Here is a 24,663-nt window from a genome sequence, read left to right as displayed (position 1 = left end):
AGCCAAGGAATGCTCCTCAGGCTGCAAACTACTGTATTGACAAACAGCCTTAATTGCACCCAAAGGAATGTAATGGCGTGAGGTGAAAGAGGTCCCAGATATTTCACCACCATTCTCAGCAAATATGTCAAGAAAACCTGAACTTTTTTTAGGATCCTCCGTACCGCCACCCGCCAGTTAAACTAGAGGACCGACAATATATCTGAAGACAACGCTGACTTCTGTCGGTAAGACGAGCTGCAGCACAGTACACTGCAAAAAGCTCAGACCTGATTAGCAGGTCTGATTAATACACTGGCGTTGCATTGTGTGTAAAATTCTGTCTGGCTTGACTCATTATCAGCAGTGATCAGAGGCAGGTCCATCAGGGCCTTCTGTCAGAGTGGCTTAACCCCCCCCCCCCTCCAGCCCTTCCCTCCCCACGACACTCAGGATTAGACACAGCCTTGGCGCCGCTCCACGGACCACTTGTCCTCTCAGTTGGGGTGCTGCACCCCCCAAACCCCCCACCCCCCACATAACCCCTATTAACTGGCAGGTCAACGAATGCTCGTCATTAACCTCGTGCTTCTTGTTTGTGTTACTCGCAGTAGCGTTCAAACTGTCACTTCGTGCCGAGGTGGCAGATGCTATTAAAAACAGTGCCGCTCCTGTTCCTGATGGTCGGTGGAGGAGGTTTGATGATGATCCGAAGCAGATGTTTTGCTGCAGACCTGCTGCACACAGTGTCTGGTTGTGTGATTTCAGACACAAGGTGCAATACAGGCTGCGACAAAGAGGGCTTTTGTGAAGATATCACATGGGTCAAAATGTTCCAGCGTGCAATAATCCTCATGTGTGGTTACCCGATCATCTCTGTCAACTCTTGTGATAGTGCATGAATACTGTGCCAAGAGTGGAAGACAAAGAATGATTATTTTTTTCCTTTGTGCAGTTTAGTTAAAAACACTCCTCCCAAAACTTCCTCCCTATTCTTTGATTCAGATCTCTCCCAGGGAGGTAATGCATGCTCAGAGCCAGTGTTATCTAGCCGACCTTGCTTCTAGGGAGCAAGAGTGTAGCAGGGCCAGGAGCCCGCAGAGGGAAGTATGTGGGGTTCCGGCCAAATGTTGCAGACTCAGCGGGAGGGTTTACAGAACATTTACTGTGTATAATGACAAATGAGGAGTATTTATGTGGCTTTTTTTCTCAACATGAATTGGTATATCGCAATAACTAACAAATGGTGTATAACAAGACAGTTACCAACAATAGATTGTGTGTGCATGAAGAGGGAAACACTACCTTTAAAATGCCTACTTTGACAAATGCTATATTTGTAAACATATGTATTTTGTAATTTAATAAAGCACATTTTTATTTATTCAATGCATGATGTGCTTTCAATGTCGAGGGGTTGCACGACATCTTGGCTTTTTAGTACACACAGACAGCCGCTCTCAACATGTTCACCATGTGTGCCGTCATTTCAATGGCAAACAACCGAAAACTGGTTTTCCAAAAAAGGTTAATAAAACAGACAAAAACTACGTTACAAGTACAAGAGACTGCATTGTGATGAATTGAAAAATGGCCTCACCCTAAGCCAGAAATAAATAAAAAATATGAATTTACCGGCGGTATTGTTCAGTTTGTGATTGCTGCATAGAAATACCTGACATCACCTTTCTTCAACACAGCCCACTGACACACGGAGCTGGAAGACAAGAGCAGCCGATTTTGACTCACGCTGCTACTGTATCTGTGCTCCAATCAGCCAATAGATTATCACAGTTTGGGGGAGACAGACCTGTCTGCCCGCCCGCCTGCCCGCCTGTCTGTCTGTCTGTCTGGTGCCCACAGCTGCAGACAGCTGTACATGACCGCTGCACTCTGTAGAGAAACCGGGGGCCTCGCACGTCACAGCTCATCACACACAGACACTGACACACAGGCGGAAGAAGGGAATTGTGTGCGTGGGTCTGTGATCGGTCAAGCAGTTCAGTTTGTGCTCGTCAAAGCCCCCGAGCACACAGAGAGAGAGAGAGAGAGAGAGAGAGAGAGAGAGAGAGAGAGAGACAGGATGGGTGGCGGTCAGGCCAGTGGGATATTATCTCATCTCCCTTGGGTGGGATCCAGGTCTTTGCTGACCTGATGAGAGGAGGAAATGAAACCACTCGCTTGTGTAGCGGGTTTAAAGATCACAGAAGGATGTGAGGGAAGAATTGAGGGGTACCTTATAGTCAGTGTGTGTGTGTGTGTGTGTGTGTGTGTACATGTGTGTGCAGTCATGCTAGGTGGAGTGGGGTCATCCACCTTTCAGACTGAAGCGATATCATCTTCCCAACCTCTGCTCGACCTTGATAAATCCCCGCCTTTGCAACTCAAACCCCCGGAGACAATTCTTTCTCACCTCTGAAGCGTGCATTGTTGCCACTGATGTTGTCTTTCCTGTATCGTCGGCACTTTCATGCCTGCGTGAGAACCTCGGTGCTGCACCGCCTATCAGCCACTTGACTTGTTTACTTTATGGTTTTCTTTTAACGCAGAATAATGAATTTCACCTCCCCGGGACACAAAATGACAAACGCTTCAATAAACGTGTCATTTTAGTTTTCTGCCGTTGATATTAGCGGGGAACGGTTGCATTCATATTGACATCGCAAATTAGATAACGTCAAAAGTGGTCTTCAATCATCTTTTTTTAAATTTTTTATTCATCAGCTCTGTGTTCATTTGCCAGAAATTCCTGTTCAAACCAGTCTGCTTTCTCACAACGTCTTGTATTTCCTTCCCTGACGTGAACTCAAGAGACATCACCAATCAAACGCTCACTCCCAACAGCTGAATAACATACAAGTAGTTTTATCCCCAAATCAATTTAAAAGTAACAAGTCAGCATGTCAGCACCAACGGATCATTTTATCTCTCGTTCTTATTTCAGCGATTCAGCAGCTGAGGGAGGAACTCAAAAAAGTTTTGTAATAACACAAATTGGATTTACAGTTTTTCATAGTAACTCAACCATTATGAAAGTTAACCCCGTGCTTATAATAACAGTATATTCCAAACAAAATTATCTATGACCCCGGAACAACCCCAAACATAATTTTCTATACAAGCACATACATAAACAAACAAAAATAGTCCTCCTCTTGCTGCTTCTTATTGCATGTACAAATCCACCAACCCTGGATACATCAAAGATAATATAATGGAATCAAATTGCCAGAAATAAAAGCTGAAATTGAAATCTGTCAATACAATAATACATTCAATGCATGCCAAGAATAAGACGAGTGAGAATCCAATAAGAACCAATAACTGGAAGGGAAGCCAGTATTGTGTACTATAGTGGGCAGTATCCACTACTAGTTTCATTTAGATTCTGAAAGTCATTCTGGATCTTTATAAAAGCTCAATTGACACCCAAAGAAATTGAAATATGAATTTACTAAATCTCAGACGTAATGGTTCTTTGACCACATATCTATCACAACGTCATTGCAAAACATGTATCTGTAATATCAGTAACCAACAGCGTGAAATCAGTAAAAATGCCTATATTATGCTCCATATTTAACATCCTGCGAGATATGGCACGTTGTTAACCCGTAACTTCCGTTCAGTCGATCATTTGCTCTGCTTTATATGCTCGTGCCATCTCGTTCGGGTTATGGGGAGCTGCTGCAGGTATATTGTACTTTACGGGTGAATTACTGCCGACCACCTCACGGCGTCGGTCGAACCAAACATCCGCGACGTGAAGGGATCAGTTGCGGATGAAGACTTTTTCATCCGGTTTTTTTTCTTTTCTTCTTCTTTCTTCTTCTCCTTTTTCCTATAACACAACTCGTGCGTCCTAATAAAACTTGTGCTATTGCTTCTTGGAAAGTTTGCGGCACCTGACACGCGCCGACGTGCACTCTGCCGCAGCACAAACCCTCCCCGGGCGGACTACACTTCGCTTAAGAGCGCAATAATCCGTGCATTAGTGCGGTCGTGCTCACAATGGCACGCAATGGCTGGACTGCGTAAAAAACAACAAAAACAACAGCAAAGTTTGTGACTGTCGGCTCTCCTACCTTGTATTGCCTCTGCACGGGCTGAAGGCGTCGGTGAGACACTTTTATTCCGTCTGTCTGTAAACTTTACTTCTATTCCTCCGCGGAGCCATGCCTCGAGACATTCTTCAGATCCATCGCCCGTTCTGCAGAGCAGCGTCCCCGCACACACGCACACGCACACGCACACTGCACAGCGCTCGCGCAGCCAGCTCGCTCCAGCAGGCACCTACACGTAAACTGAGCCTCTCCAGCAGTGACATCACGAGTCACTATGGCAACTCTGACTCCACCCCAGTTCAGAGCTGAATTTACCTGTCAGACTACCTCGACCTCACAACAAACTCCATTTCCCTGCGCAACTTCAGATGCGCACAGCTTTCCCAGAGATACTTGGAGGCAAAATAATACATTTAGAGAGCACACATGTAAGCCCAAATCTCTCTCTCTCTCTCTCTCTCTCTCTCTCTCTCTCTCTCTCTCTCTCTCTCTCTCTCTCTCTCTCTCTCTCTCTCTCTCTCTCTCTCTCTCTCTCTCTCTCTCTCTCTCTCTCTCTCATACATAGCACAAACACAAAAACACAGTTGGGTTGATAGGTTTGGAGTAACACAACACAGCATCCCTGCTGACTGATGTTACCCATGCAAATTCAAAGAGTTGACGATCAGTTCCTCGTGAAAAAGGGTTCACTTTGCATGTGTGCAGGCTGCGTGGGCTGGTCTGAGAGCAGCACACACAATTCCTCCTGCACAATGCCTTGTACCACTGCCTGGAGCTCCCCTGTGGCTCAGTGCCAATCTCATCATTACCTCAATTGTTTTGGCTACAAAGCCAGCTTGCCCCTCCCTTTTGTCTCTCCTGACCCGGAGCAAACAAGCAGACAATGACCAGGTGAGCCAAATGCCCTGGTCGTGACTCCCTCTGTGTCCCCCCCCCCCCCCGTCAACTTCCTTGACTTCAAAAGAGACGACAAGTAATTGCGATGAGTAAATGCTCCAAAACAACATGAAGACGTGTATACTTAATACGCCCTACTGTCGTCTAGAGTAAATGGAAAAGCAGTCTGAAGCTATGGGCAAATCCAATTATGGGAAAACAGGCGTTAAGAGTGTGCGGACAATTCAAACTCTTCACGTGTTTTCTACTCCTTCGCAAAAACACCACATTGCGGTTTCACAGCAGCTGTGGGAGGGAAACGTGACAGGCAGATTTATAGGATAGACTTCACATTTAACCTGCGGCAAAAAAAAAAAGGGAGAGGAGAAAATTGTTTTGCTGCAATGTAACTACCTCAGTCTGCAGAGGAAAATAACAATACCCCATTGTGACCATATAAGAACACTTAGACGTCCACATGTGAGTATGTCATAAACAGCCGTATGCATCATGTAATGTGCACTGCCAGCCATCTTCAATCTCTGTTCTCACGTCAAATAATTAGTTCAACGTCTATGAGAAAATATGTCTGATGCTTTCTGCCAAGAGTTGGACAAGAAAATAAATACCTCTGTCATATGTGAATAGTAAACTGGGGCCAGCAGCATCTTGGCGTTGTACATTAGGGTAACACAATCCATGTGCCAGTTACTCAAAAGCTCCCTAATCAATTAACATGTTGTGCCTTGTTTGTCTAATCTGGATACAAACTGCGGTGTATAAACAACGATGTGCCGTCGTACCGGGGGATGTGTGTCCGATTCCTTTGAAGCTAAGCTAACAGGCTGCTGGCACCAGCCACATATTTAGCATACAAACTTGAGAGTGGTATCTACTCTTCTAATTCTCCGCAAGGTTGTCTATGTATTTGAGTTCTAATTGTGTCGCATTTGAATTGGCAGGTGTAGGATACATTTGTGTCAGATAAAATTAAAAAATAATATGAAATTATGGTAAATATAGCTGCTGCAGTGGGTATTAAACGGACTTCAAAGAATAAACAACTATTAGACATTTTACACCGACAACAGCTGCTTCCATCTAGAAACAAGGTGGATGGAGTTTGCAGGCCGAAAAAAACTAAAACAATGCCTGAAAGATGCTAAAACGCTCCTTACAAGCTTAGGGGTAGCTCTGTGTTGTCATTATGTGCGACATCTTTCCCACTACACTTTATCGCTTTATTTCTTGTTTTTTATTTATACTAAGACAAACGACAACATTGCACACCCGATTCCTCTCTCAACCGCACTGACCTGCTCTCGCAGCCTTTCCTGGTGGCCCATGATCGCTGAGGCATGATGGGGGTATTTCTGCTTCAGATGCTCCAGGAAGGCCTCCCTCTTCTTGTCCATGTCTGGCGGCTGCATCGCCAGGATCTCTCGAGAGCCGCGGGCTCCCCCTAATGTGTGCCTACGAGGGACAGTGCGGCTGCCTTTGGCGTCCCCTTTTGAAGGAGCCGTCCCATTTGGGGAGGCCTGTCTGCGGCTTACGTGCTGGGCGTCCTCCGAGGAGGTTACCTTCAGGTTGCTCTTGCTTTGTTCTGAGGGGACAGAGGGGACAGAGAGGCAAGGGGTCAAAACAAATGTGCTGTGCTGATGTTATGACAGCGAGTGTGTGTGAGTGTGAGTGTGTGTGTGTGTGTTTCTCATTCCAGAGGTCATGAAGAGGGCACGACAGGGCAAATTCAACCATCTGAGACAAACCGGACCTGAACAAAGTGCAGATAATTCAGACTGTGAGCTCTTCTCTTTTACTATAACGCACTCCATTCGAGAAAGTAAGGAAAAGATGAAACCAACAGAATCCATATGCACAATCATGTTAAAGCAACGCCAAAATACACATATGGCGTTGACCCAGTTCATTATATATTCATGCTGTTTTACATCAGCACTAAAATCCACAATTTAATCTGATAGACAGAAAATTGGGGATGAAAACACAGAATTGAAGCAGATGTTCAGGCTTCCTTCCTTAATATAAAAGACAAGGATATCCGTTAAAGTAAGAACACAAATGGAAAAACTCTCTAACGATATGCAGAGCATCTGTTTATGCATCCAGAGCCTTGCAAAAAAGTAAAAATGAGCTAAAACTGCTTGATACAATAAATTGAATTGAAGGTTGCCATTTTAATAACATTTTCTTGTAAGTAAATGTCTTTTGTTACTTTTTGGGAAGGCTTGAGCCTATACTTTAAACTGCAAGTTGTCCCCTTTTATCAGACACAAATACTTTCTTCAACAAAAGTTGGAGATGGATATTTGATTTTAGCGCAGAATGAATACAACCTCTGAACACAAACATATCTTTGCACTCTGTTATCTTGTTAAATCAATCAGTGCCCGGGGGATGGATAAATAATCCATCAATCTGACATCTTTCCCCTGCGATTCTGCAAGAGAGGAGAGGAAAGGAGAGGAGAGGCAGGTAGAGCTGTAATGTGTACCTTTCAGAGGATAATGACAGAACATGAAGGACCTCTTCTTGAGTTCAGCTCCTCAATAGTTGAAAATGGATAGTTCAACTAATCTTCCACTATTGTGGGTTGTTTTAATATGGCTTTTCTTTTTTTTCTTTTTCGAAGGCTTGAAAGCATGCTGTGTGCTTATCAAAGACATGTTGGGACTGAGAGGGAGGTAATGTAATCTACAGTTTTCCCCTGCAGATCTTATGCAGAAAAAATACCCTTTTACAGTTAACACAAAATCAGGCCGCATTTTTGGAGAAATACTCAAAGTGGTGGAGCGTCACGATTAAGCTCCGTCACCAGCACCATCGGCCCAAACCCCCACACCTCTCAAGTTCAGAGCTGCAGTAGTCTCATGTTCTTCCAAATCCTATTTTTAACTCCTAAACAGTTTCCCCACTGCTAACCAAATTACACTCAGCAGAGAGAACAGACTCAAACCTCTAAAGGATCAGAATTAATTTGCGGGTGGCATGTCAGAAAGCTCATTACCTTCCCCAAGTGAACAATCTTTGTCTTCATCTGCTATTTCCTCTTCCATTGCACTTTTGGGATCAACACACACAGCGACGGTGAAGGAGTAAGACTCGGGGAATGAGCTAACGGCTCGCTTAGAGATTCCAGACGTAGCTCACGTGGAAAAAGGGGGCTTGAGATAGGCCCTGCCCCACAGCCCCAGGATAGACTGGTGGGGATTTAGAAAGTCAACTGCATTCCAGGACCCAGAGCGACTAGCCCCTCGCCCGCAGGCTAAAAGCTCTTCTGCTACCATGGAGTGGCCATAGGCTGAATGTAAATGTGTCCGAGAGAGAGAGATACAGGACAACAAATCTCATCTTAAAACTAGACTCTAAGACTATCAGGTGTCAGTCAAACTGTCTGACACACGCACACGCACACGCACAGACACACACACACACACACACACACACACACACACACACACACACACACACACACACACACACACACACACACACACACATACACAGGTCTTTGTTTGCAAGCTGTCTCTTGTTTAACTCTCAATCCCCACAGAGGGGCCCACCAGACACTAGCATGCATCCAAATGTATCATAACCTACTTCTGAGCCACATCCAAACTGCTCACAGCGCATGGCAGCCAGCTTATATGAGATGGAGTTATCTGATCAACACGACTGTCTAAGACAAGTAACCATCCTGCAGGCGGTGTTGTTTCCAATTAGGAACCTCACAGGAGACACCAGTCTTTGTGTGTAGTCTTCTCTGGGTTTTATTAAAAGCAACACTGTCCTATTTGCCTGACAGTCAGCAAACATGCTCGCCGACTTCGTATATTGTGCTAACGTGCCAGCACATAAACGTCTGGAGCGATATATATATATATATATATATTCATTGTGTTTATGTAAAAGGAGGACAGGGTTGGGGAAGGGCTGCGACTCGGCATGAGATCATTTCTTCGCAGCAGCTGATGTAAGTGACCTGATCAAAATGTGCAAGAAGAAGGCGCAAATTGGCATACCTTGACAGGAAAACGTGAGGGGATCAATGGCCTAGTTTGTGGGCCATGTAATTGAAAGCGGTGGGGTGAGCGCGTGAACAAACACAATGCCGCAGCTGACGGACGATGTCTAACATATGGAGACAAGTCTGCTTCCACCCACTGTCTGCTCTCACCCGCTCACGTGCTCCGGCTCTCCGCCACAATAGGCAGACATTTAACAGGCCAATAGACAGGGATCATGTCATTATACTGCGGCACTGAAGTTAGCGCCATGCTATGCTAACACTCTTTACATAGCTGTCTGCAATGCTCATTCGATTCCGAGAGTTTGTTTTTGTGAGGAGATGTCATTTCCTTTTATTGTTGCGCGAGCTTCACCTCGGTCCACCTCGTCTACTTCGGCATATGTTAGTCAATTCCTCCGGCCAGAGAGCAGGCTTGAACATGTTCAGCGGGGCCTTTATGAGCAGATGGATAGAGCAGCAGCTGTAGCGCAGTAAAAATGCTATTGCATCCTTTTCTTATAGATTTCTCCAGTGTAATTGATAAAAGCAGCAACATAGAATCCAGAAAGTTAACTTAACCTCCAACTTCAGCTCAATCTTTATGAAACACATTGCAGGTTTTTTTGAAAACACCGACAGTAGGCTATGTATTGACTAATATACAACAACAAAATGAGCCCCCCCCCCCCCCCCCAGCCTCCAATAACAATGTTTTATAGTTAAATTGTCATTTGGCAAACTTAAAACTAGCTTTTCAATAACAACTATCCTCTAGTTTTTGCTTTTTCTTGAACATTTACATGAAATATTTGACAATATATAATCCAAAGTTGACTGAGTGTCAAACATGGTCTGAAATGTGAAAATCTTCCAGAGAAATGCAACTGAAATCCTTTTCATCGCGGCCACGGCAGCCAGAGCGACTAGTGTCCGTGTTTCAGTCCTGACAATAACACGCACAACATCACAACCAAGAGGTCAGCCTTCAGCCTGACCTCAGACATAAGTAAAGCAGCTCTTCCAAACCAAGAATTACACCCTGTGGCCTTAACCTGCCTCGATGCACTTTTACCCCCCCCCCACCCCAGGGCATTGTGTCTCGGTCCAGCTTAAGAACGTCGCTCTCTGTTTGACAGCTGCCAGTGCTGAATAAATGACAGTTCCCTCGGTGGAACGACAACATGAAAAACTGGCCCAGGAGCACGCAGGTCTGATGAGGAGTGGGGCCTCCTGCTGTTTGCACTTACTTTCTGATTGTCACTTATTTATGGAGGAATGTATCCCTGAGCGCACTCCCACTCTCCCCTACTATTACTGTCCCCTAACTATGCAGTTAGATACAAAGCCCTGTTGTGTGCAATAAAAGCAGGGCTCACATAACGATACTCTGAAGCCATGAATAGTGATACACATAACAACGCTGGTCCACTGGGGCTCCGACAGTATTTTTATTATGTAGAAGTTATCGGGATATCACATGATCCATGAAGTGGAACTGAGCCCTGTGTTAAAAAATTATCTTATTTAAATGTGATAAGAATACATTAGCTTCATACAATTCAATACATTGATATAATATAAAGTTTAGCGTGATTTGGACTGAGACTTTAAATCTTGTTTGAAAAACGCTGCAAGTGGGAGGAAATAATAATGGCTCAAAAAAAAAGATTTCTACCCGTACCGGTTGGTCCATCGCTTTGGTCCAGACTGAAATACCTTCACAAATATCCCAGGACGTTTCCTTTTTGCATCACCATGAGGTTGACTTTGTGGTTTTGAATACATTCTTGAAACTACAGGATGAATTGTAGTGGTGGGAACAAAAAAAAATCTCTTGCTGATTTTAATCTTTTCATTCAGTTCAGTTAAAATATTCCCTGATTATATAATTATGTACACTTGTTAGCAGGCAAATAATAGCATTTAGGTCAAAGCGCTCCTTGTACAGCCGCACCATTGTTTTATGATGACAACATCCTAAAATAAAATAGGTAAGTATTGGGTATGTGTTTCAAAAACATCTTGAAGTAAATTAGTTAGCAAAGTGAAATAGTCTAATTCCATTCATTTGTTTTACAACAGGAATTATGGCTTATGGTTAAACTGCTAAAAACTGTCGACATATTGTCTCCCTGCTCCGCATCTTGTCCCTAAAGATCCTTTGTTTTCCCATCAGTTGTCCTTCCTGTCAGACCACCTGATTCCGTGCCCTTCACTTATCTTGTTACTCTCTTCCGCCCACAGTCAGCGCTGCACACTGACCCTGCCAAGCTCCAGGAGAAGGCCGATGTGTGAGAGTCTGTGGAGGTGACCCTGCTCAAAGCGCACAGAAAGAGACGCAGATTTCTTCACCGATTGCTGATCTGACAGATAAGCTCTTTCTGTGCAGGTAACTGACACCAGAGTTCCAGAAATGCCCCCGCAATGCAGACTGGCCACATTTTTCACAACAAATGTGCACACACACACACACACACACACACACACACACACAAGCAGGAAATATCTCACTTCCAATCTGGGTATCTGTTTCACTCTTTGCATGTTGAAGTCATAAAAAACTGACATTTTCAAGGATGTCAACGCTTAAGAATTTTGCCCACAATGGGAAAAACACACCACATGTGTGAAAGTGATTCTTTACAAAGAGAAAGGTGAAATAGGAACCTTCAGGTGGGAGGGATTTAATTTTGAGTTCCTCCTCAGGCTCGTTGCCAAGGAAAATTGTCCACATATGAAATCCACCAATCAGAGAGACCATTGTGAATGAGGCGACCTTTACCCCCAAGTTCCCTCCTCCAAAAGGCCGTGGATCAGTGCTACTTTGTTTTCATTTTGGGAGGTTGATTATATGACTTTCAGGTCACAATGTCACGATTCCTTTAGGACAGCAGGCTGCTATTTTGTCTTGGTTTTTTTTTCATGCTGTATCAGCACAGAACTGGCCTTAATGAATTCAATATGGTTTTCAAATAATTCAGAAATTCTTGCTCTTCTCAAGAAAAACGTCCACTCCTACACATTTCTTCGTGATTCAACCACATCCTTCTCCTCTCTCTGTGTTTACGTGACCTGTGGTTTCAAGAGTGAAGTCCACAATGCGTATGTGTACTAAGAGCATTCACCCGTAGCCCACACTGTGAACTACAGCACAGTCAACAGATACCATCGTTTCTAAACTCCTCACTGGCTGTCCTCCCCATTAAAACGGTTCCACTCCCTCAGGAATAAAGCACCATGAAATAAAGCACCACACATGAATTATACATATGAAGCTGAACGATTAAATCTCATTAGTGGCTAAAATAGTCAAGATACAGATTCTCCTCCTGAAGTTCTGTAACTCTTGTCATGACTGGATTTCCCCCTGCTTTAAAAAAATGTTTATCTCTTCTTCGTCTTCACCTTCACTATCTTTCCCACCCCTCTTTCTCTCTCCTAATGAGACATCTCCCAGCTGCCCTGCAACTGTTAATGAGCGTACGTCCACACCCTGTTGGCTTAGACCATGCAACATCTGTCTCAGCTCAGACTTGTGGACACCCACAGCTCTGTGGCGCGTACACTGATTGTGATGCACTTTTCAATTAAGATACACGTGCGTATGTGTAGATACAACCAGTAAGAATGTGTGTATGCGTCTAGTCAGACACACAGGCCTGTCCGGACTCTCTGCTCTGGTGAAGCTTTATAAACAGACAGGGCTGCCAAAAGATATGAGTTACAGACGTGTGGTCTGGTGGGGTGAGCAGATGCGATATCAAAACATGCAGCGATGGAACTGCAGAGAATTTGACAGCCTAAAATTGCAAAATAAAGGTTGAATCTAAAGGATATGTATCACACAGGGGACTCCCAGCGGGAGGCTTTTAACTGTAGCTGGGCTCAATGAAGCACGCCAAATTGATTTTTGCTGTGCTTTGCTTCCAAGTGGGATCCTAAGACTTGTAGATCTTTTAAAGTTAACACCTTTCCGACTGAATAGACTACAACTTCGAAAAAAGGTTTGACCGGGTGAAGTCTACAAATAAATATGTTTTCCTCTGTCTCCCTCATCCCTCCTTCCCTTGCTTTTTTCTCTCTCCAGCTATTGTAAACAAGCTAACAGGAGCTGAGAGAGGACCCATCGGCAGAGCGGGCTTGTTAGTTCTGATACTTGCGCCAGAGGACAACTCAAACAAACAGCTTTGTTTATTGGCCAGCTCCACTCATCAGCACAGACGCTGGGCCTTTCTACCCCTCTCTGACGCACATCAGGCCCGGATCAATCCGAACCAGCTCCCCGGCTATTGCCTCCTCCGTTCCAAACAAGTTGTTGCTATATGTTTGAGATGCACTGCATTTTCATCACACCAGGGGGTGCTGTTGAAGATGCACCAGGCATGATGTAGAACCATGGGGGGGGGGATTTGTGTGTCTGAGTGTATGAGTGTGTGCCTGTGTGTGTGTGTGAAAGAGAATATAAGAGGAAAGTGTGTTTGTGTTGCTCCTCAATCTTGCACGAGGAAGTAAACTCCAGCATATTTCCTTTGTCGTTTATTAACTGAGACACTAAGTGCTGCTTAATGAACCGGTGTGTTTGTTAGTGTGTCTCTCGGTGTGTGTCTATGCACACAAGCGCACATGTGTTTGCCAGTAAACCCCAGCAGTGTGTACACTTCATTAACTCGTGGCTAGAGTAGGTGTAAGTCAACCTAGACACCGGCTCAGATGTCTGCGGGTCTCCCATGACAACCGTCTCTGGGCCAACAAGCGAGGCCGGTGGCGTCCTGATGGGGAGGCCCCAGTTGCAGCTGGGAAGAGGACATCATGCTACCTCTTCTCCCCTGACTAAGATAGACTTTTACTTTGTAATCTGATTCACTTCCCGAGGACCAAGAGTCTCCCGAGGAGATCCGCCCTCTCCCTGGATAACAGATAACAGAAACTATTTCATTGCAGTTAATTTAATCATGCCGAGTCCCCGGTGGGAGTGACTCATCTGTTTAACAGCCTACCGAGTGTGACTAGGGCTGGGCAACATTTTAATATTTTCATCCGAGTGTAATATATTTTTGGCCAGGCGAGTGACTGCCATGGCAGTTGTTACATTACATTTACTCGACCCGCAGAGGTAAATAATAGTATTCAAAATATTAAAATGTAATATTAAAATTGCCACTCAGTAACGCGCTATACAATTTAAGACCACCACAAAATACAGTCTCCAGTTTGGATGTAAAGCTGAATAAACACCTCAACACCTCAACTGATCATTCTAATATTCATGCAGGGCTGTTGTATGCATGCACACTAATGGCTGGGTGGATAACAAAATATCAACTGACTTTTTATGCTATTTATTTTGGGGAAGATTGATCCTTTAAGCCTGTATCTGCATGGGACTCTGGTCATGCGATCTGCCTATGGACTCGAAGTACAAACTGTCCATCAGCCAGCAGAATGATGCCTGTTGGAGTTTTGCCACAGGAAACTGCATGAAGTGAGAACAAGTCGATTTCTCTCAAACTGTGTGCTTGTTGATAAGATATCTCCTATCTATTTTGGCGAGTTCACTCTGTCAACAAATTCAAAACAAGTTTCGCACAGCGGAAACGCACTTGCGATATCAGCATACATACAAAACAAAAACTCGCGCAGGCACATAAACACAAGCACATTGAAGTGTGCCTCCAGTAAATAAAAAATATGGTTTACCTAAAATACCGAGGGAGGCACCTGCTCTTCTTATCTGGTGATAATTAGATGGTGTTAGACAGACGTCTATGAAGAAGCACCAGAGATTTCACAGCAAAGTCCTCAGCAAATTAATGCAACTTTGGTCCCTTCTGCTGCAGCGAGTTAACTATGCGTTCAGCCTGCATATGCCTTTCAATATGCCTGCTCTCTCACAAGTTTATAAAAAAAGTGATTGCGCTGCAAGTGACTCTCTTCATAGTGATAAGCAGCTTAGGTCCTGGACTTGGCCAGCCAGTGAATGATGTGTTTCTCACCCCCCCGCCTACCACCTTGCACTGCCTATCTCCTTCTCTCCCTGTTTCCTCTGCATGCTCGTGGTAGCATAACTAACATAAACTTAAAGGGTATTGCTACCCAACAGCTCAGGAAAGTCTTAATAAATCAAATAAGTAAAAAAAAAGTATCTGCTTTTGTAAATTCACTGTAAGACATTCAGATTGAGGATAAAGTTGTATTATATCAATATACAGCTCAAACGCCTAAAGACTACACTGCTCCGCTAATGTTACACAGGCCAAGTGTCTCCAACTGTGTGCGTCAGAGAGCTTATGAAACGGAGTGGCTCCATGAGGTCCTGCTTTGGAGCGGCGAGTGCTGCTGGAGCTGATAAGTGATGCAGGTGGTGCAGGGATGTGAAATAGGCCCCCGTTCAGAGGGAGCCTCTCTGAGAACCCTGGGAACACTAGTGCCTCTGTCCCGGTCTTTATCTGTGAAACCTGCTGTGTGCTGTCTGTGCGTCTCTGGCTGTGTGTCCCAGTGTGGATGTGTGCGTATGTGTGGGTCAGTGGGTGGACCGCTTCCAAGCTTAAGGCTCTGTGCAGCAGAGGGGGCTGAAAGGTTTGTAAATGTGGCCAGACCTATTCAAATGCATGCATAAACTGAAATGGTGTAGGTTAAGTGCACCCCCCAATACCCCCGCGAACACTCTGTAAAAAATGAGAATGTTTAGGAACTATAGTCACTTAAAACATATTTTCAAGAGCTGTCCGAGCATATTACTTAGTTAAATCACAAGCATGTAGAGGATCGACTGGATGGAAAGAAAGGAAATAACACAAGCTTTATTATAGTGTGGCTGCAGCAACTGTCCCATGTGAGAGGAGGAGAAAAAGTGAGTGCCTGCAAAGTTTAATAGTTTCATCACAGTGGGGCCATAATGCACAGCCAGGTCACGGGTGAATGGATGGCAGAGGAGTGTGTGGGCACAAGTCTAACAATTCCAGTGATTGATTTTTCTCTGTGCACATGAAATAGTTACCTGGCATCATTTGGTCTCCTAGTGTTATTGGCCTCTGTACTGTAATCAACCCGCCCTCCCTGCAGCACAGCAGGCTCATTTAAAAGGCCTGAGCCATAAAAAGTGAAGAGTGGACGCAACAGGAAAGGTAGGCGGTCTACTAAAGTCACAACTTTAAAGCTGCTCTAATCCATTTATTTGTAGTTACAATGGATCAAACGACTACATGTAATGTTAAAGGAGTCACTCGAAGCGACAAGACCTCAGAGAATTGGCACCTGACTCTCCAGTTCCCTTCAGAGTCTTTCCTCTTATTGTCTTGACCCTCGACTGTACCTTTTTTGGATTCTCACCAGCCTTGTTTCTAGATGCAGGTGGCATCTGTACCACACCAGCACCAGGCACAATTAGTGAGTGAACATAATGAAGCATTTAACGACTAAAAGGGACAAATATTTCCCACAGGAGTAGATGAACGCAAGTGTTGCTCTGTGTTTGTTGGATGTAAATAAGAAATATAAGAAAGCGATATAGGCAGGACAATGTCAGGAAGCCGCAAATAAATGTTAAACATGTTAAAACAACACATGCATGTTCAAATTGGTGGTTGTCCACGTGTTTTGGTGTGTGTGTGTGTGTGTGTGTGTGTGTGTTTGTGTGTGTCCATTAACCTATAATGAATGTCTAGCCGCTCATTACTTCTTCGGCGACACAGAACATGCTGTCAAAGGCTTCCTGATGTCCAAGGACATTTTATATTTTACTTTAGCTGTGCAAAGTGATAAAAAGCCCACTGTTACAGCCCTTAAAGACAACATAGGTAATTTAAAATGCCCCAGCGGCATGACCTTCCTGGCTTGGAATTGATGCTCATCCCTGTTTGGTCCGTAACAAACACAGTAAAGTAGAAACTGGTCTATTCATGTGGACAGGCACAAAGCAGACCCTTCAAGTGTTGTTAAGTTAGTTAAATGCTAATTCCCTTCGGGCTATATTTACATGGCTCCGTCCTCTTTGGGAGAGCCAGCTGTGCTTACCCTTTGCTCTGTTGCAGAGGCAGGAACTGGTCTGAAAAATATTTGTTTTAACACACAAGTCTAAAAATAACCGCAGGACAAAGCGCACAAGACACAAAGGCTCCGCTATTTGAGAAAGGGAAAAGACATTTTCAGAGATCGACTATTTCAGCCTAAGGAGCTGGCCAGACTGTATCTGTATTTTCTGATTGGTTACTAATGACATCATGCCCAGGGCCAGTCCCCCCACCCTCCCGACAATGTCATCAGTGCTGAAGCATCTCAGTGATGTAATGCAGGGAGGTACTCAAGTTAGCACCCCTTCTTCCTTCCCCTGCCTTCCTCTCTTCTCTCATCCTGTTTCTTCCTTCCCGTTCCTCTCTCCGTCTTCATCTTTTCATTACGCCCTTTCCGCTCATCAGCTGCAACCAGATAAAAATCCCTTTCCACCTGTTTAGCGCTCCGATACAAGGCATAGAGTTTACAGTTAAGCCCGGAGCAATTAAAATTAAGACCTCTTAAATGGCAAAATAGACAAGGAGGATTGACAGGAAGGGAGAGCATTTACATTTCCTAATCCTGTCCTGCAGTCATAATTAAAATATGGATCAGAGATCAGAGGTGTGACTAAAGACCAGGTGGGCCTGACTTCATCAAGTTAGTTATAACTGCTCTGGTTACAGAGCACAAGCATTATTCTGGAGACAATAGATATATGCAACTACAAGACAGGTTGTAAGGGGTGATCTTTCCCTTTGGATACAAAATATTACTCACATGAAATGGCACAGCAGACATACTTAACCATAATGTGTATAGTCCAACATCTGAGTGTTATGTCAGTTTGTTCCTCTTTGATTCATTCAGACCATTTCATCTTTTGGCTAGGCCCTCACATCTGTTTTTTAATCACAATTTGTGAGTGACTGAGTGTGTGTGTGTGTGTCCTGGGCAAACATCCAGAGCTCAAGCGGATTAGCAAGAGGACTCTACCCTGATCAAAGCGGCACAGAATCCAGCTTACTGGGACATGCTGTGTAACACATAACCCGCGTGGAAATGATACTTTAGATGCTGCAAACCCATGCTGTAGACCTCCAGCTGCAATGCAGTTCCCTTAAAAAGGGAACATTTCTTTTATGTCCTTCCTATCGTGGAGACACACTTTTGGTGAGAGGAAAAACTTTGGAGCGGAGCTGGAAATCAGAGAGCTGACACTCAAACTAAATGCTGCCATCGAGTGTGAAATATGCAGCTGCACCATAGAAACTGTACCGGTTAATAGTCCAAAGAGAAAGTAGCGGTTGTTTTCTGGAAAAACACAGAGCAGAGTCCCCTGGTGGCACGGAAACATTCTTAGTTTATAGTTTACAACATCACACACAAAAAAACAGCAGAAACAATATTTTCACATGCTGGTCATAGAGATAATAATACAGTATGTGACACAGTGGGTTTACAGAATAAACACGTTCATTTCTGTCCAAGAGGTCTGTGGTAGGTATGGCAAATGTCCTCAAATTCATAAAGACTATTTACAATGAATGAAATGATATGAGCAATGTGAACGGAGTCCCACATTGTGACGGATCTACAGAGAGTAATCACTTGACTCTCCGCTTCCCCCGAGCTTCACTATTTGGTTCAGTCTCACTGCTCTCATCAACCCGGTCTCCAGTGGCAACAGGAAGCTGTTTCCTTCAGTAAGAAATGCTCCGATAAGCCTTCTGTGTTACCCAGCACCAAATGGCAGATAGGCAAAGGTATAGCGACGAGCTGATGGACGTAGTTGAGAATTCATAACGACAGAGGTGGATAGTTGGTGGAGATAAAAGACAACAGAAAATGAATATTGGGCTGATATTTGTCAGATGGCCAAAAATGCCAATCAAACGGTGTCTTCTGGATGTGCAGGCAGACAACAGTCTGCTAAAGCCTTCACTAAATCAATGGCAGTGTTGTTTACACCTTGTTATGCTGCCCCCAAGTGGCCGACTACATTTTGATGTTGGCATTTGTCACAACCTCTGACAGTCTACACAAGTATTAGAACAATGTAAAAATAATACTTAAATTGTCGATAAAAACATTCCTTAGTTGGAACCCTGCATGTTATTGTTGCACATAGGCCTAGCTGCACATCTGCAAAGAAACCCCTGAGAAGCTTTAGAGGTATTATTCGACTATTAGTCGTCCAATTGGGGCCCGCTGATACCAAGTAAGACATGCATTATGGATGCAGTCCCCGTAAATTCAGATTGAGATGGTGACTGTAATTAAGGAATTCTCTCGAGTGCTTCATCAAACTGTCTGAGAATGACTGAGAGACCAAATGGGATGTGTCTGAGTCTAATAATAAAAGGCCTCCTCAACCGTGGCTGGGATCCGCCCGCCTGAGCAGACACGGAGGAGCTTTTGGCTAAACTCACAGGAAGCTTCAGCACAGGGTAATATCAATTGCTATCTTAATATGTGAACAAACAACATAAAGCACATTCCTCCTGATGATTTGCTTATTGTATGATTGGCGGTCCAGACAGGCAATGCGCCACATTTCAACACGGCTGCACGTGCACACACACACACACACATGCAGATAGCTGGTACGGTACCCCGTCCCTTCCCTCAGCTTCATTATGTACATAGTGAGATGGTTATTTTGCGAAGCCTCTGTGGCTAACCACCGTCATCCAGCGCCTAATGGCTTTAGCATGTGCCGAGCAGCCCATTGGCTCCGGCGGTCTCAGGTCTCGGAGAGCTGAAATGAAGCAGGGCATTGTTATGCTGCTGCCGGGAAGGAAACACGTTCTTGTGAAAGGAAAGCCCGACGGGAAGGAAACCTCGAAACAAAGTGCTAAGAAAGGGTGATAACGCGCACACGGGACTGAACTGTGTGTGGGTGAACGTGTGTTCTAAGGGTCCGCGTCCCCTATTCCTGCCATTATAAAAAAATTAATGAATGGAAATATTCAGAACTTCATGGAATTCTCTGTGGCTGTGAATTTTTAGGGTACAAGCAGAGTGGGATCTTGGGGGAATGGAAACTCTCAGCAAACCAATTACTAGCCATAGTTTTCCCCCTTTTTATGGGAATGTAATGATAGACTGGTAAACCTTATGGCTGCCCCGTAATATAGATATGATCTGAAAAGACGAGCTTTAAAAAATAATGCTGTGAAGGAACTTTTGAGCTACTCCTTCACTACTGGGCTAAAATGGAAAATACCGTGAAAGGCCGGCCTATCAGCGAGAAAGACTGCTAAAGTTTTACTCAAATATGTTCACACCGGGGACATATTTCACTTTTATTAACACTGGCACTACTATTGAAACTCATTCAGGGCACTGAGGTGAAGCAGAATGGTAAAAGACTGAAAATGTCAGGTTTTATAAGATGGCTTTCATTACTCTGAGAGGAGCCCGGGGTGGAATAGCTCACTGGCACAGGAGCGCAGTCTGGAGCGGAAGCAATGCTGCAAAAAACTGAAAAAAGTTATTTTTTCAATTGTCTCTGGTATAAATAAGAAGAATAAAGCCAAAGATACAAAAGACAGTAAAATGATCGTATCAACAAGTATTGCCTACGCGGCCAAAATGTATCTTATTCCTTATAGACCTCAATTTTTATAAAAAAAAAAAAAAAAGAAGCTGTTCAAGAACACACAAGCCGTTGCACATCTTCCCTCATTATGATGAACAAGTGAAGTTTATTTATTTATTATATTATTTATTGATTCAACAAACACAATCCCGGTGCCCTAAATACACACCAACTCTACGACTGAAAACAGTCGGTTCACAACATGAACACCATTTACTCCCGTTTGGGAAGTGGGAAACTATTACGACTAAAAATTGCAGCCTGAAAACTTCCGTTCCACCAAATGCTGCGTCTAGCTTGCGTGACGAACTCTTTAAGTTAAGAGGTGTCTCGCTTGTATAATCCACTGCTCCTTAAATAAAATCCTGAGAATAAACAGATTCCATACATGGTTTGCAAGTACAGTCACTCCTGTATATCTGTCATTTAAAAAAAAATACTCATTAAAGTGCTCTTTTTGGGCCTCTTTCCAGTATTTTCATGGTCTATTTATCAGCCAGAGCAGGAAGGAGCTCTATAAACAGACCAAAACAGACCATGTGGAAGTAGATAGCAGGTTTCCTCAAAACTTCCAACGCCAGTGCTCAGGTAGCTGTCGTTCCTAGAATAGCCCGGCTTAACAAAAACATCCTGTGTGTCACAGGCTTTACGGGATATTGTCAGCGGTAGGACTTTTATAATCTCAACTGTGGCTAAATGAGAGTGTATTGGGTCTGCCAGGCAGAGAGGTAATTATGAAATCGTGCCACGATAGTAAGTCCATAGCAAGCGGTCAATTTGGTTTGAACATATAAGAGCGAACTATAAGGAAAAAGGGCAAGGTGCTGCAGGTGGTTAAATAGGGCTCAGGACAGAAGTCTCATCCATATTAATTGGGATTAGGCAGCTTTAAGACTCAAATTCACATTTTTCTTAATTACCAACGCTTTATGGGGACAGAAAACCGGGGAGTACTTTTAAAGAGTGAGAGTGACGTATGCAAATACAGTTGTTCAGCCCTGACACATAAGGACATTTGTAGATTATATATTTCATCAGTGCAGTTTTTTTTACTGCATTTCAACTTGACTATCATCAGCTTGGCCTCCTTAGATTGTTCTCTGTGACTCTTCTTTCCTTTTGCCTCACGAGGGCAGAGACGGTTGTAGACAAAAACATCAACTCCTGTTCATGTGTACACAAAGCATGCACTGGACCAAAACAGCCCTGGTGCGTTCTTGTGTGTGGTGGAGGCGCCACGTCAAAGCAAATGCCTCAAGGAGTGCACGGATGGAGAGGCGGAGGGGTGTTTACACTGGGAGAAAAAGACCTTGTGTGTGTGTGTGGGGGGGGGGGGGGGGGGGGGCTAATAGCGACTGACGAGTGTCAGAACAGTGTCCGCTTGAGCCTCTTTATCATTGCCAGAGTGAACAGATGTTTTACAGTTGTTTTTGTGTAGCTCCACCCACTTGTAGGTTAACCCAAAGTGACATGTTTCAACACGCTCTATGTAGAGAGGCATAGAGAAAAAAAAATAAAAAATCTAATTTCATGTCTTGGCAAAATTTCCATTAGCTCCGGCAGCATCGAACGTCACGACAGGAAGCATGATTTTTTTTTCCCCCTCCGTGGATTATCCTTGTCACAGAAAAGCCGACAGCATCCACTGCAGCAAATGTTGAGGTCTAACATAAGTCCTCTACCATTGCCCAACAGCACAACAATAGGAGACAACTCTAGGGAAACAACATTCGCAATATCACTGCCTCCTTTAGAAGAGTTTTTTAGTTTTTTTTTTGCATCCCAAGATATTTATTTGGAGCTGAATTCTTTTCTGCTTTTCGATTTCCTTCAGTGGTTGTCATTATCATTCAGACCAATTGTGAATCTCAAATAAAAAGGGCTCAGGTTAATGAGTGTCTGACAGTGATTGAAACATTATCAGTTGAACACTAAATTACTGCCTTATTAAATCATTTTCTGCTGGTCTGTCACATTTTGCTGTCCGTGGCATGAACATATTGACATTGGCTGAAAGTCATTTCACTTTAATCCAAGTGGATGTATAATAGAAACAGCTTATTTTATGCATTTTAAGGGCGGCCAAATACTCTCAGGCGTTATAGACTGTACTTTCTTACTGTCATTGCACAAATACACGATTTTCCAAAGAGTGCCTGCAACTGTTCCACAGAATATGATTTAGCTCAAAATGAGGTCAGTTCACAACAAGTAGAAGACAATTAATGTGACTGAGATTTCATCAGATTACACCTTGCAATCCTCTCCACCTCTATTAGACTCAAGTTGTTTTGGCCGTAAAGAAAGCTTCTGGTCTAAGCTGCTGAAACGACAGTAAATCTTCCTGGAGGCTGAGATCAGTTGTTCGCAGCTAATTGAGAACGAAATGCGCCTGAGAAGAAATCTGAAAATCGCGACGAACAAATCTGCTACCGACACGTTACTGTCCAAAAACGCTATGAAGTGACCCCGTGAAGGAAGTCTGGGTTTATTTAAACTTTAAAACAAATGTCTTTATCTTGATTGTGATTGAAGAAAGCAACAGTGGATTTGCTTGAAAGGGTCAGTTCACCCAACCATTGAACATTGAAAAACATTGAGCTCGAAGGTCAATTAACGACCTTGATAATGTTTGACCAGTCTAGTACAAAATTACTGGAATGGCATTTAGTTGCTCTGTATAATCCACACACTTGATCAAAACGTTTTTATTCCAAGCTTCTTTTAAAAAAATGGGGGATTGTGTAATTTGCTGGAACTCAAACTCTTTAGCTCAAAAGCTAAATATGTATTATGAGCATTCTTTCTGTTGTCCTGTCTGTTTCTCTCTTGCCGTGTCTATTTTGTATTACAAACACAAACAAACAAATGCACTTTGAGCAACATTCAGTTCATTTCTGTAACTCAGCCACCAATAGTGTCCGAAATGAATGCTCCGTAAAAGGTTTGATCAAAACCTGACGCTCAATGAGACGTGGCTCGAGTTGGCTCGGGGCCCAATGAGGGATGGCAGTGCAGACAGCTCGCAGGAGAAACACCTGGTCAGCCCTCCCACCACCACCACCACCACCGGCCTCACCGCTGCTCGGCCACATGCCGAGGTGTGTTTCCACCGAGCTTAATGTCCCGTGGCAGCCATCAAACTCCACAGCCACGGATTTGCATCAGCAAACACATCTGGCCCAGGTTAGTGGCGGATCTCCTGCTCACATCCACACACCATTCGTTGAGTCTGGATACTGACGCTAGAGAGCAGTCCAGCAAGGTAATCAAGTGGTCAAAACGTAACCTTCATAATGATGTCAGGCAAAAGGATTCATATGGTCAGGAGCTACTGTGTGCCTTTGCTTGTAAAAAAAAAAAAAAAAAAAAACACTGCCAAAATCACTGTGCCTCATATGCTAGCATTTAAGACAAATAGCGTGGCAGAATTAAACTGGCAGCCAAAGCCTCAGAGTTAATAACAGTTTCCTCTGGTCTTTTGACAACGTGCTACATCAGCAAAGCACAGATCCAACTTGTGAGAGACAGTCCAACGCTGTCAAAGTGCCAGAACGACTGATGAAGGATGGAGTCCGGGGCTCTGGTCGGGTGCGAGGGTGCAAGCTCATCTGTCTTTGTGACGAGGCACTCCTCTCCGACCTGTTTACCCCCCAGCACAGGAGCTGAAGTTGATATACTCATTGCTGAAAGAGACACAACAAATCACACCCATCTCTGAACACCTGACTCGTAAAGAAATAGGGTTATGGTACCTTTACATACCTGTATTCCTGCGGAATTATTTACAAAACCGTGAAGCCCCAACAAAAATATCTAATTGGTGGGCTGCCTAAGCTTGTTACTTTGTTTCAAATAAAAGAAAGTGTTTAGCCTTTATTGGACAGATGACAGCGTTGAGGCATACTGGAAACGGGGCGGGAGAGTAAAATGGTATGAATCTGGGACATTGCGTTTTTTATGCCATGCGCTGTAACCATTTGGCTAATGTGCTTGAAAAAAGAACAGATTGAACATTGAAATGTGATTTTTCTTTTTTTCTTCTTCAGATTATCTTCTCTGAATATTTTACAAAAAAACACATGTTAAACCATTCAGGGAGATGCTTATCAAACTCTTACATG

At 43.9% G+C, this 24,663-nt stretch overlaps 1 protein-coding gene across 7 annotated transcripts in view; it reads right to left on the bottom strand.

Annotated features, from left to right (window-relative positions):
- Nucleotides 1-24,663, bottom strand: part of si:ch211-285f17.1 (sickle tail protein) — a 78,719-nt gene that overhangs the window by 35,263 nt on the left and 18,793 nt on the right. For 6 of the 7 annotated variants that reach the window (XM_034560278.1, XM_034560286.1, XM_034560281.1 and 3 more), the window contains exon 2: nt 6,236-6,522. In XM_034560278.1, coding sequence (XP_034416169.1) covers nt 6,236-6,522 — 287 coding nt within the window. Of the gene's footprint in view, nt 1-4,064; nt 4,286-6,235; nt 6,523-24,663 lie in introns of those variants that run through there. The other variant, XM_034560284.1, reaches the window with a different exon arrangement.

This window comes from Cyclopterus lumpus, chromosome 20 (genome assembly GCF_009769545.1).
Source record: "Cyclopterus lumpus isolate fCycLum1 chromosome 20, fCycLum1.pri, whole genome shotgun sequence".
NCBI classification, from domain to species: domain Eukaryota; kingdom Metazoa; phylum Chordata; class Actinopteri; order Perciformes; family Cyclopteridae; genus Cyclopterus; species Cyclopterus lumpus.
The sequence above is the reverse complement of the archived record's forward strand: the minus strand, read 5'-3'. Positions and strand labels throughout refer to the sequence as shown.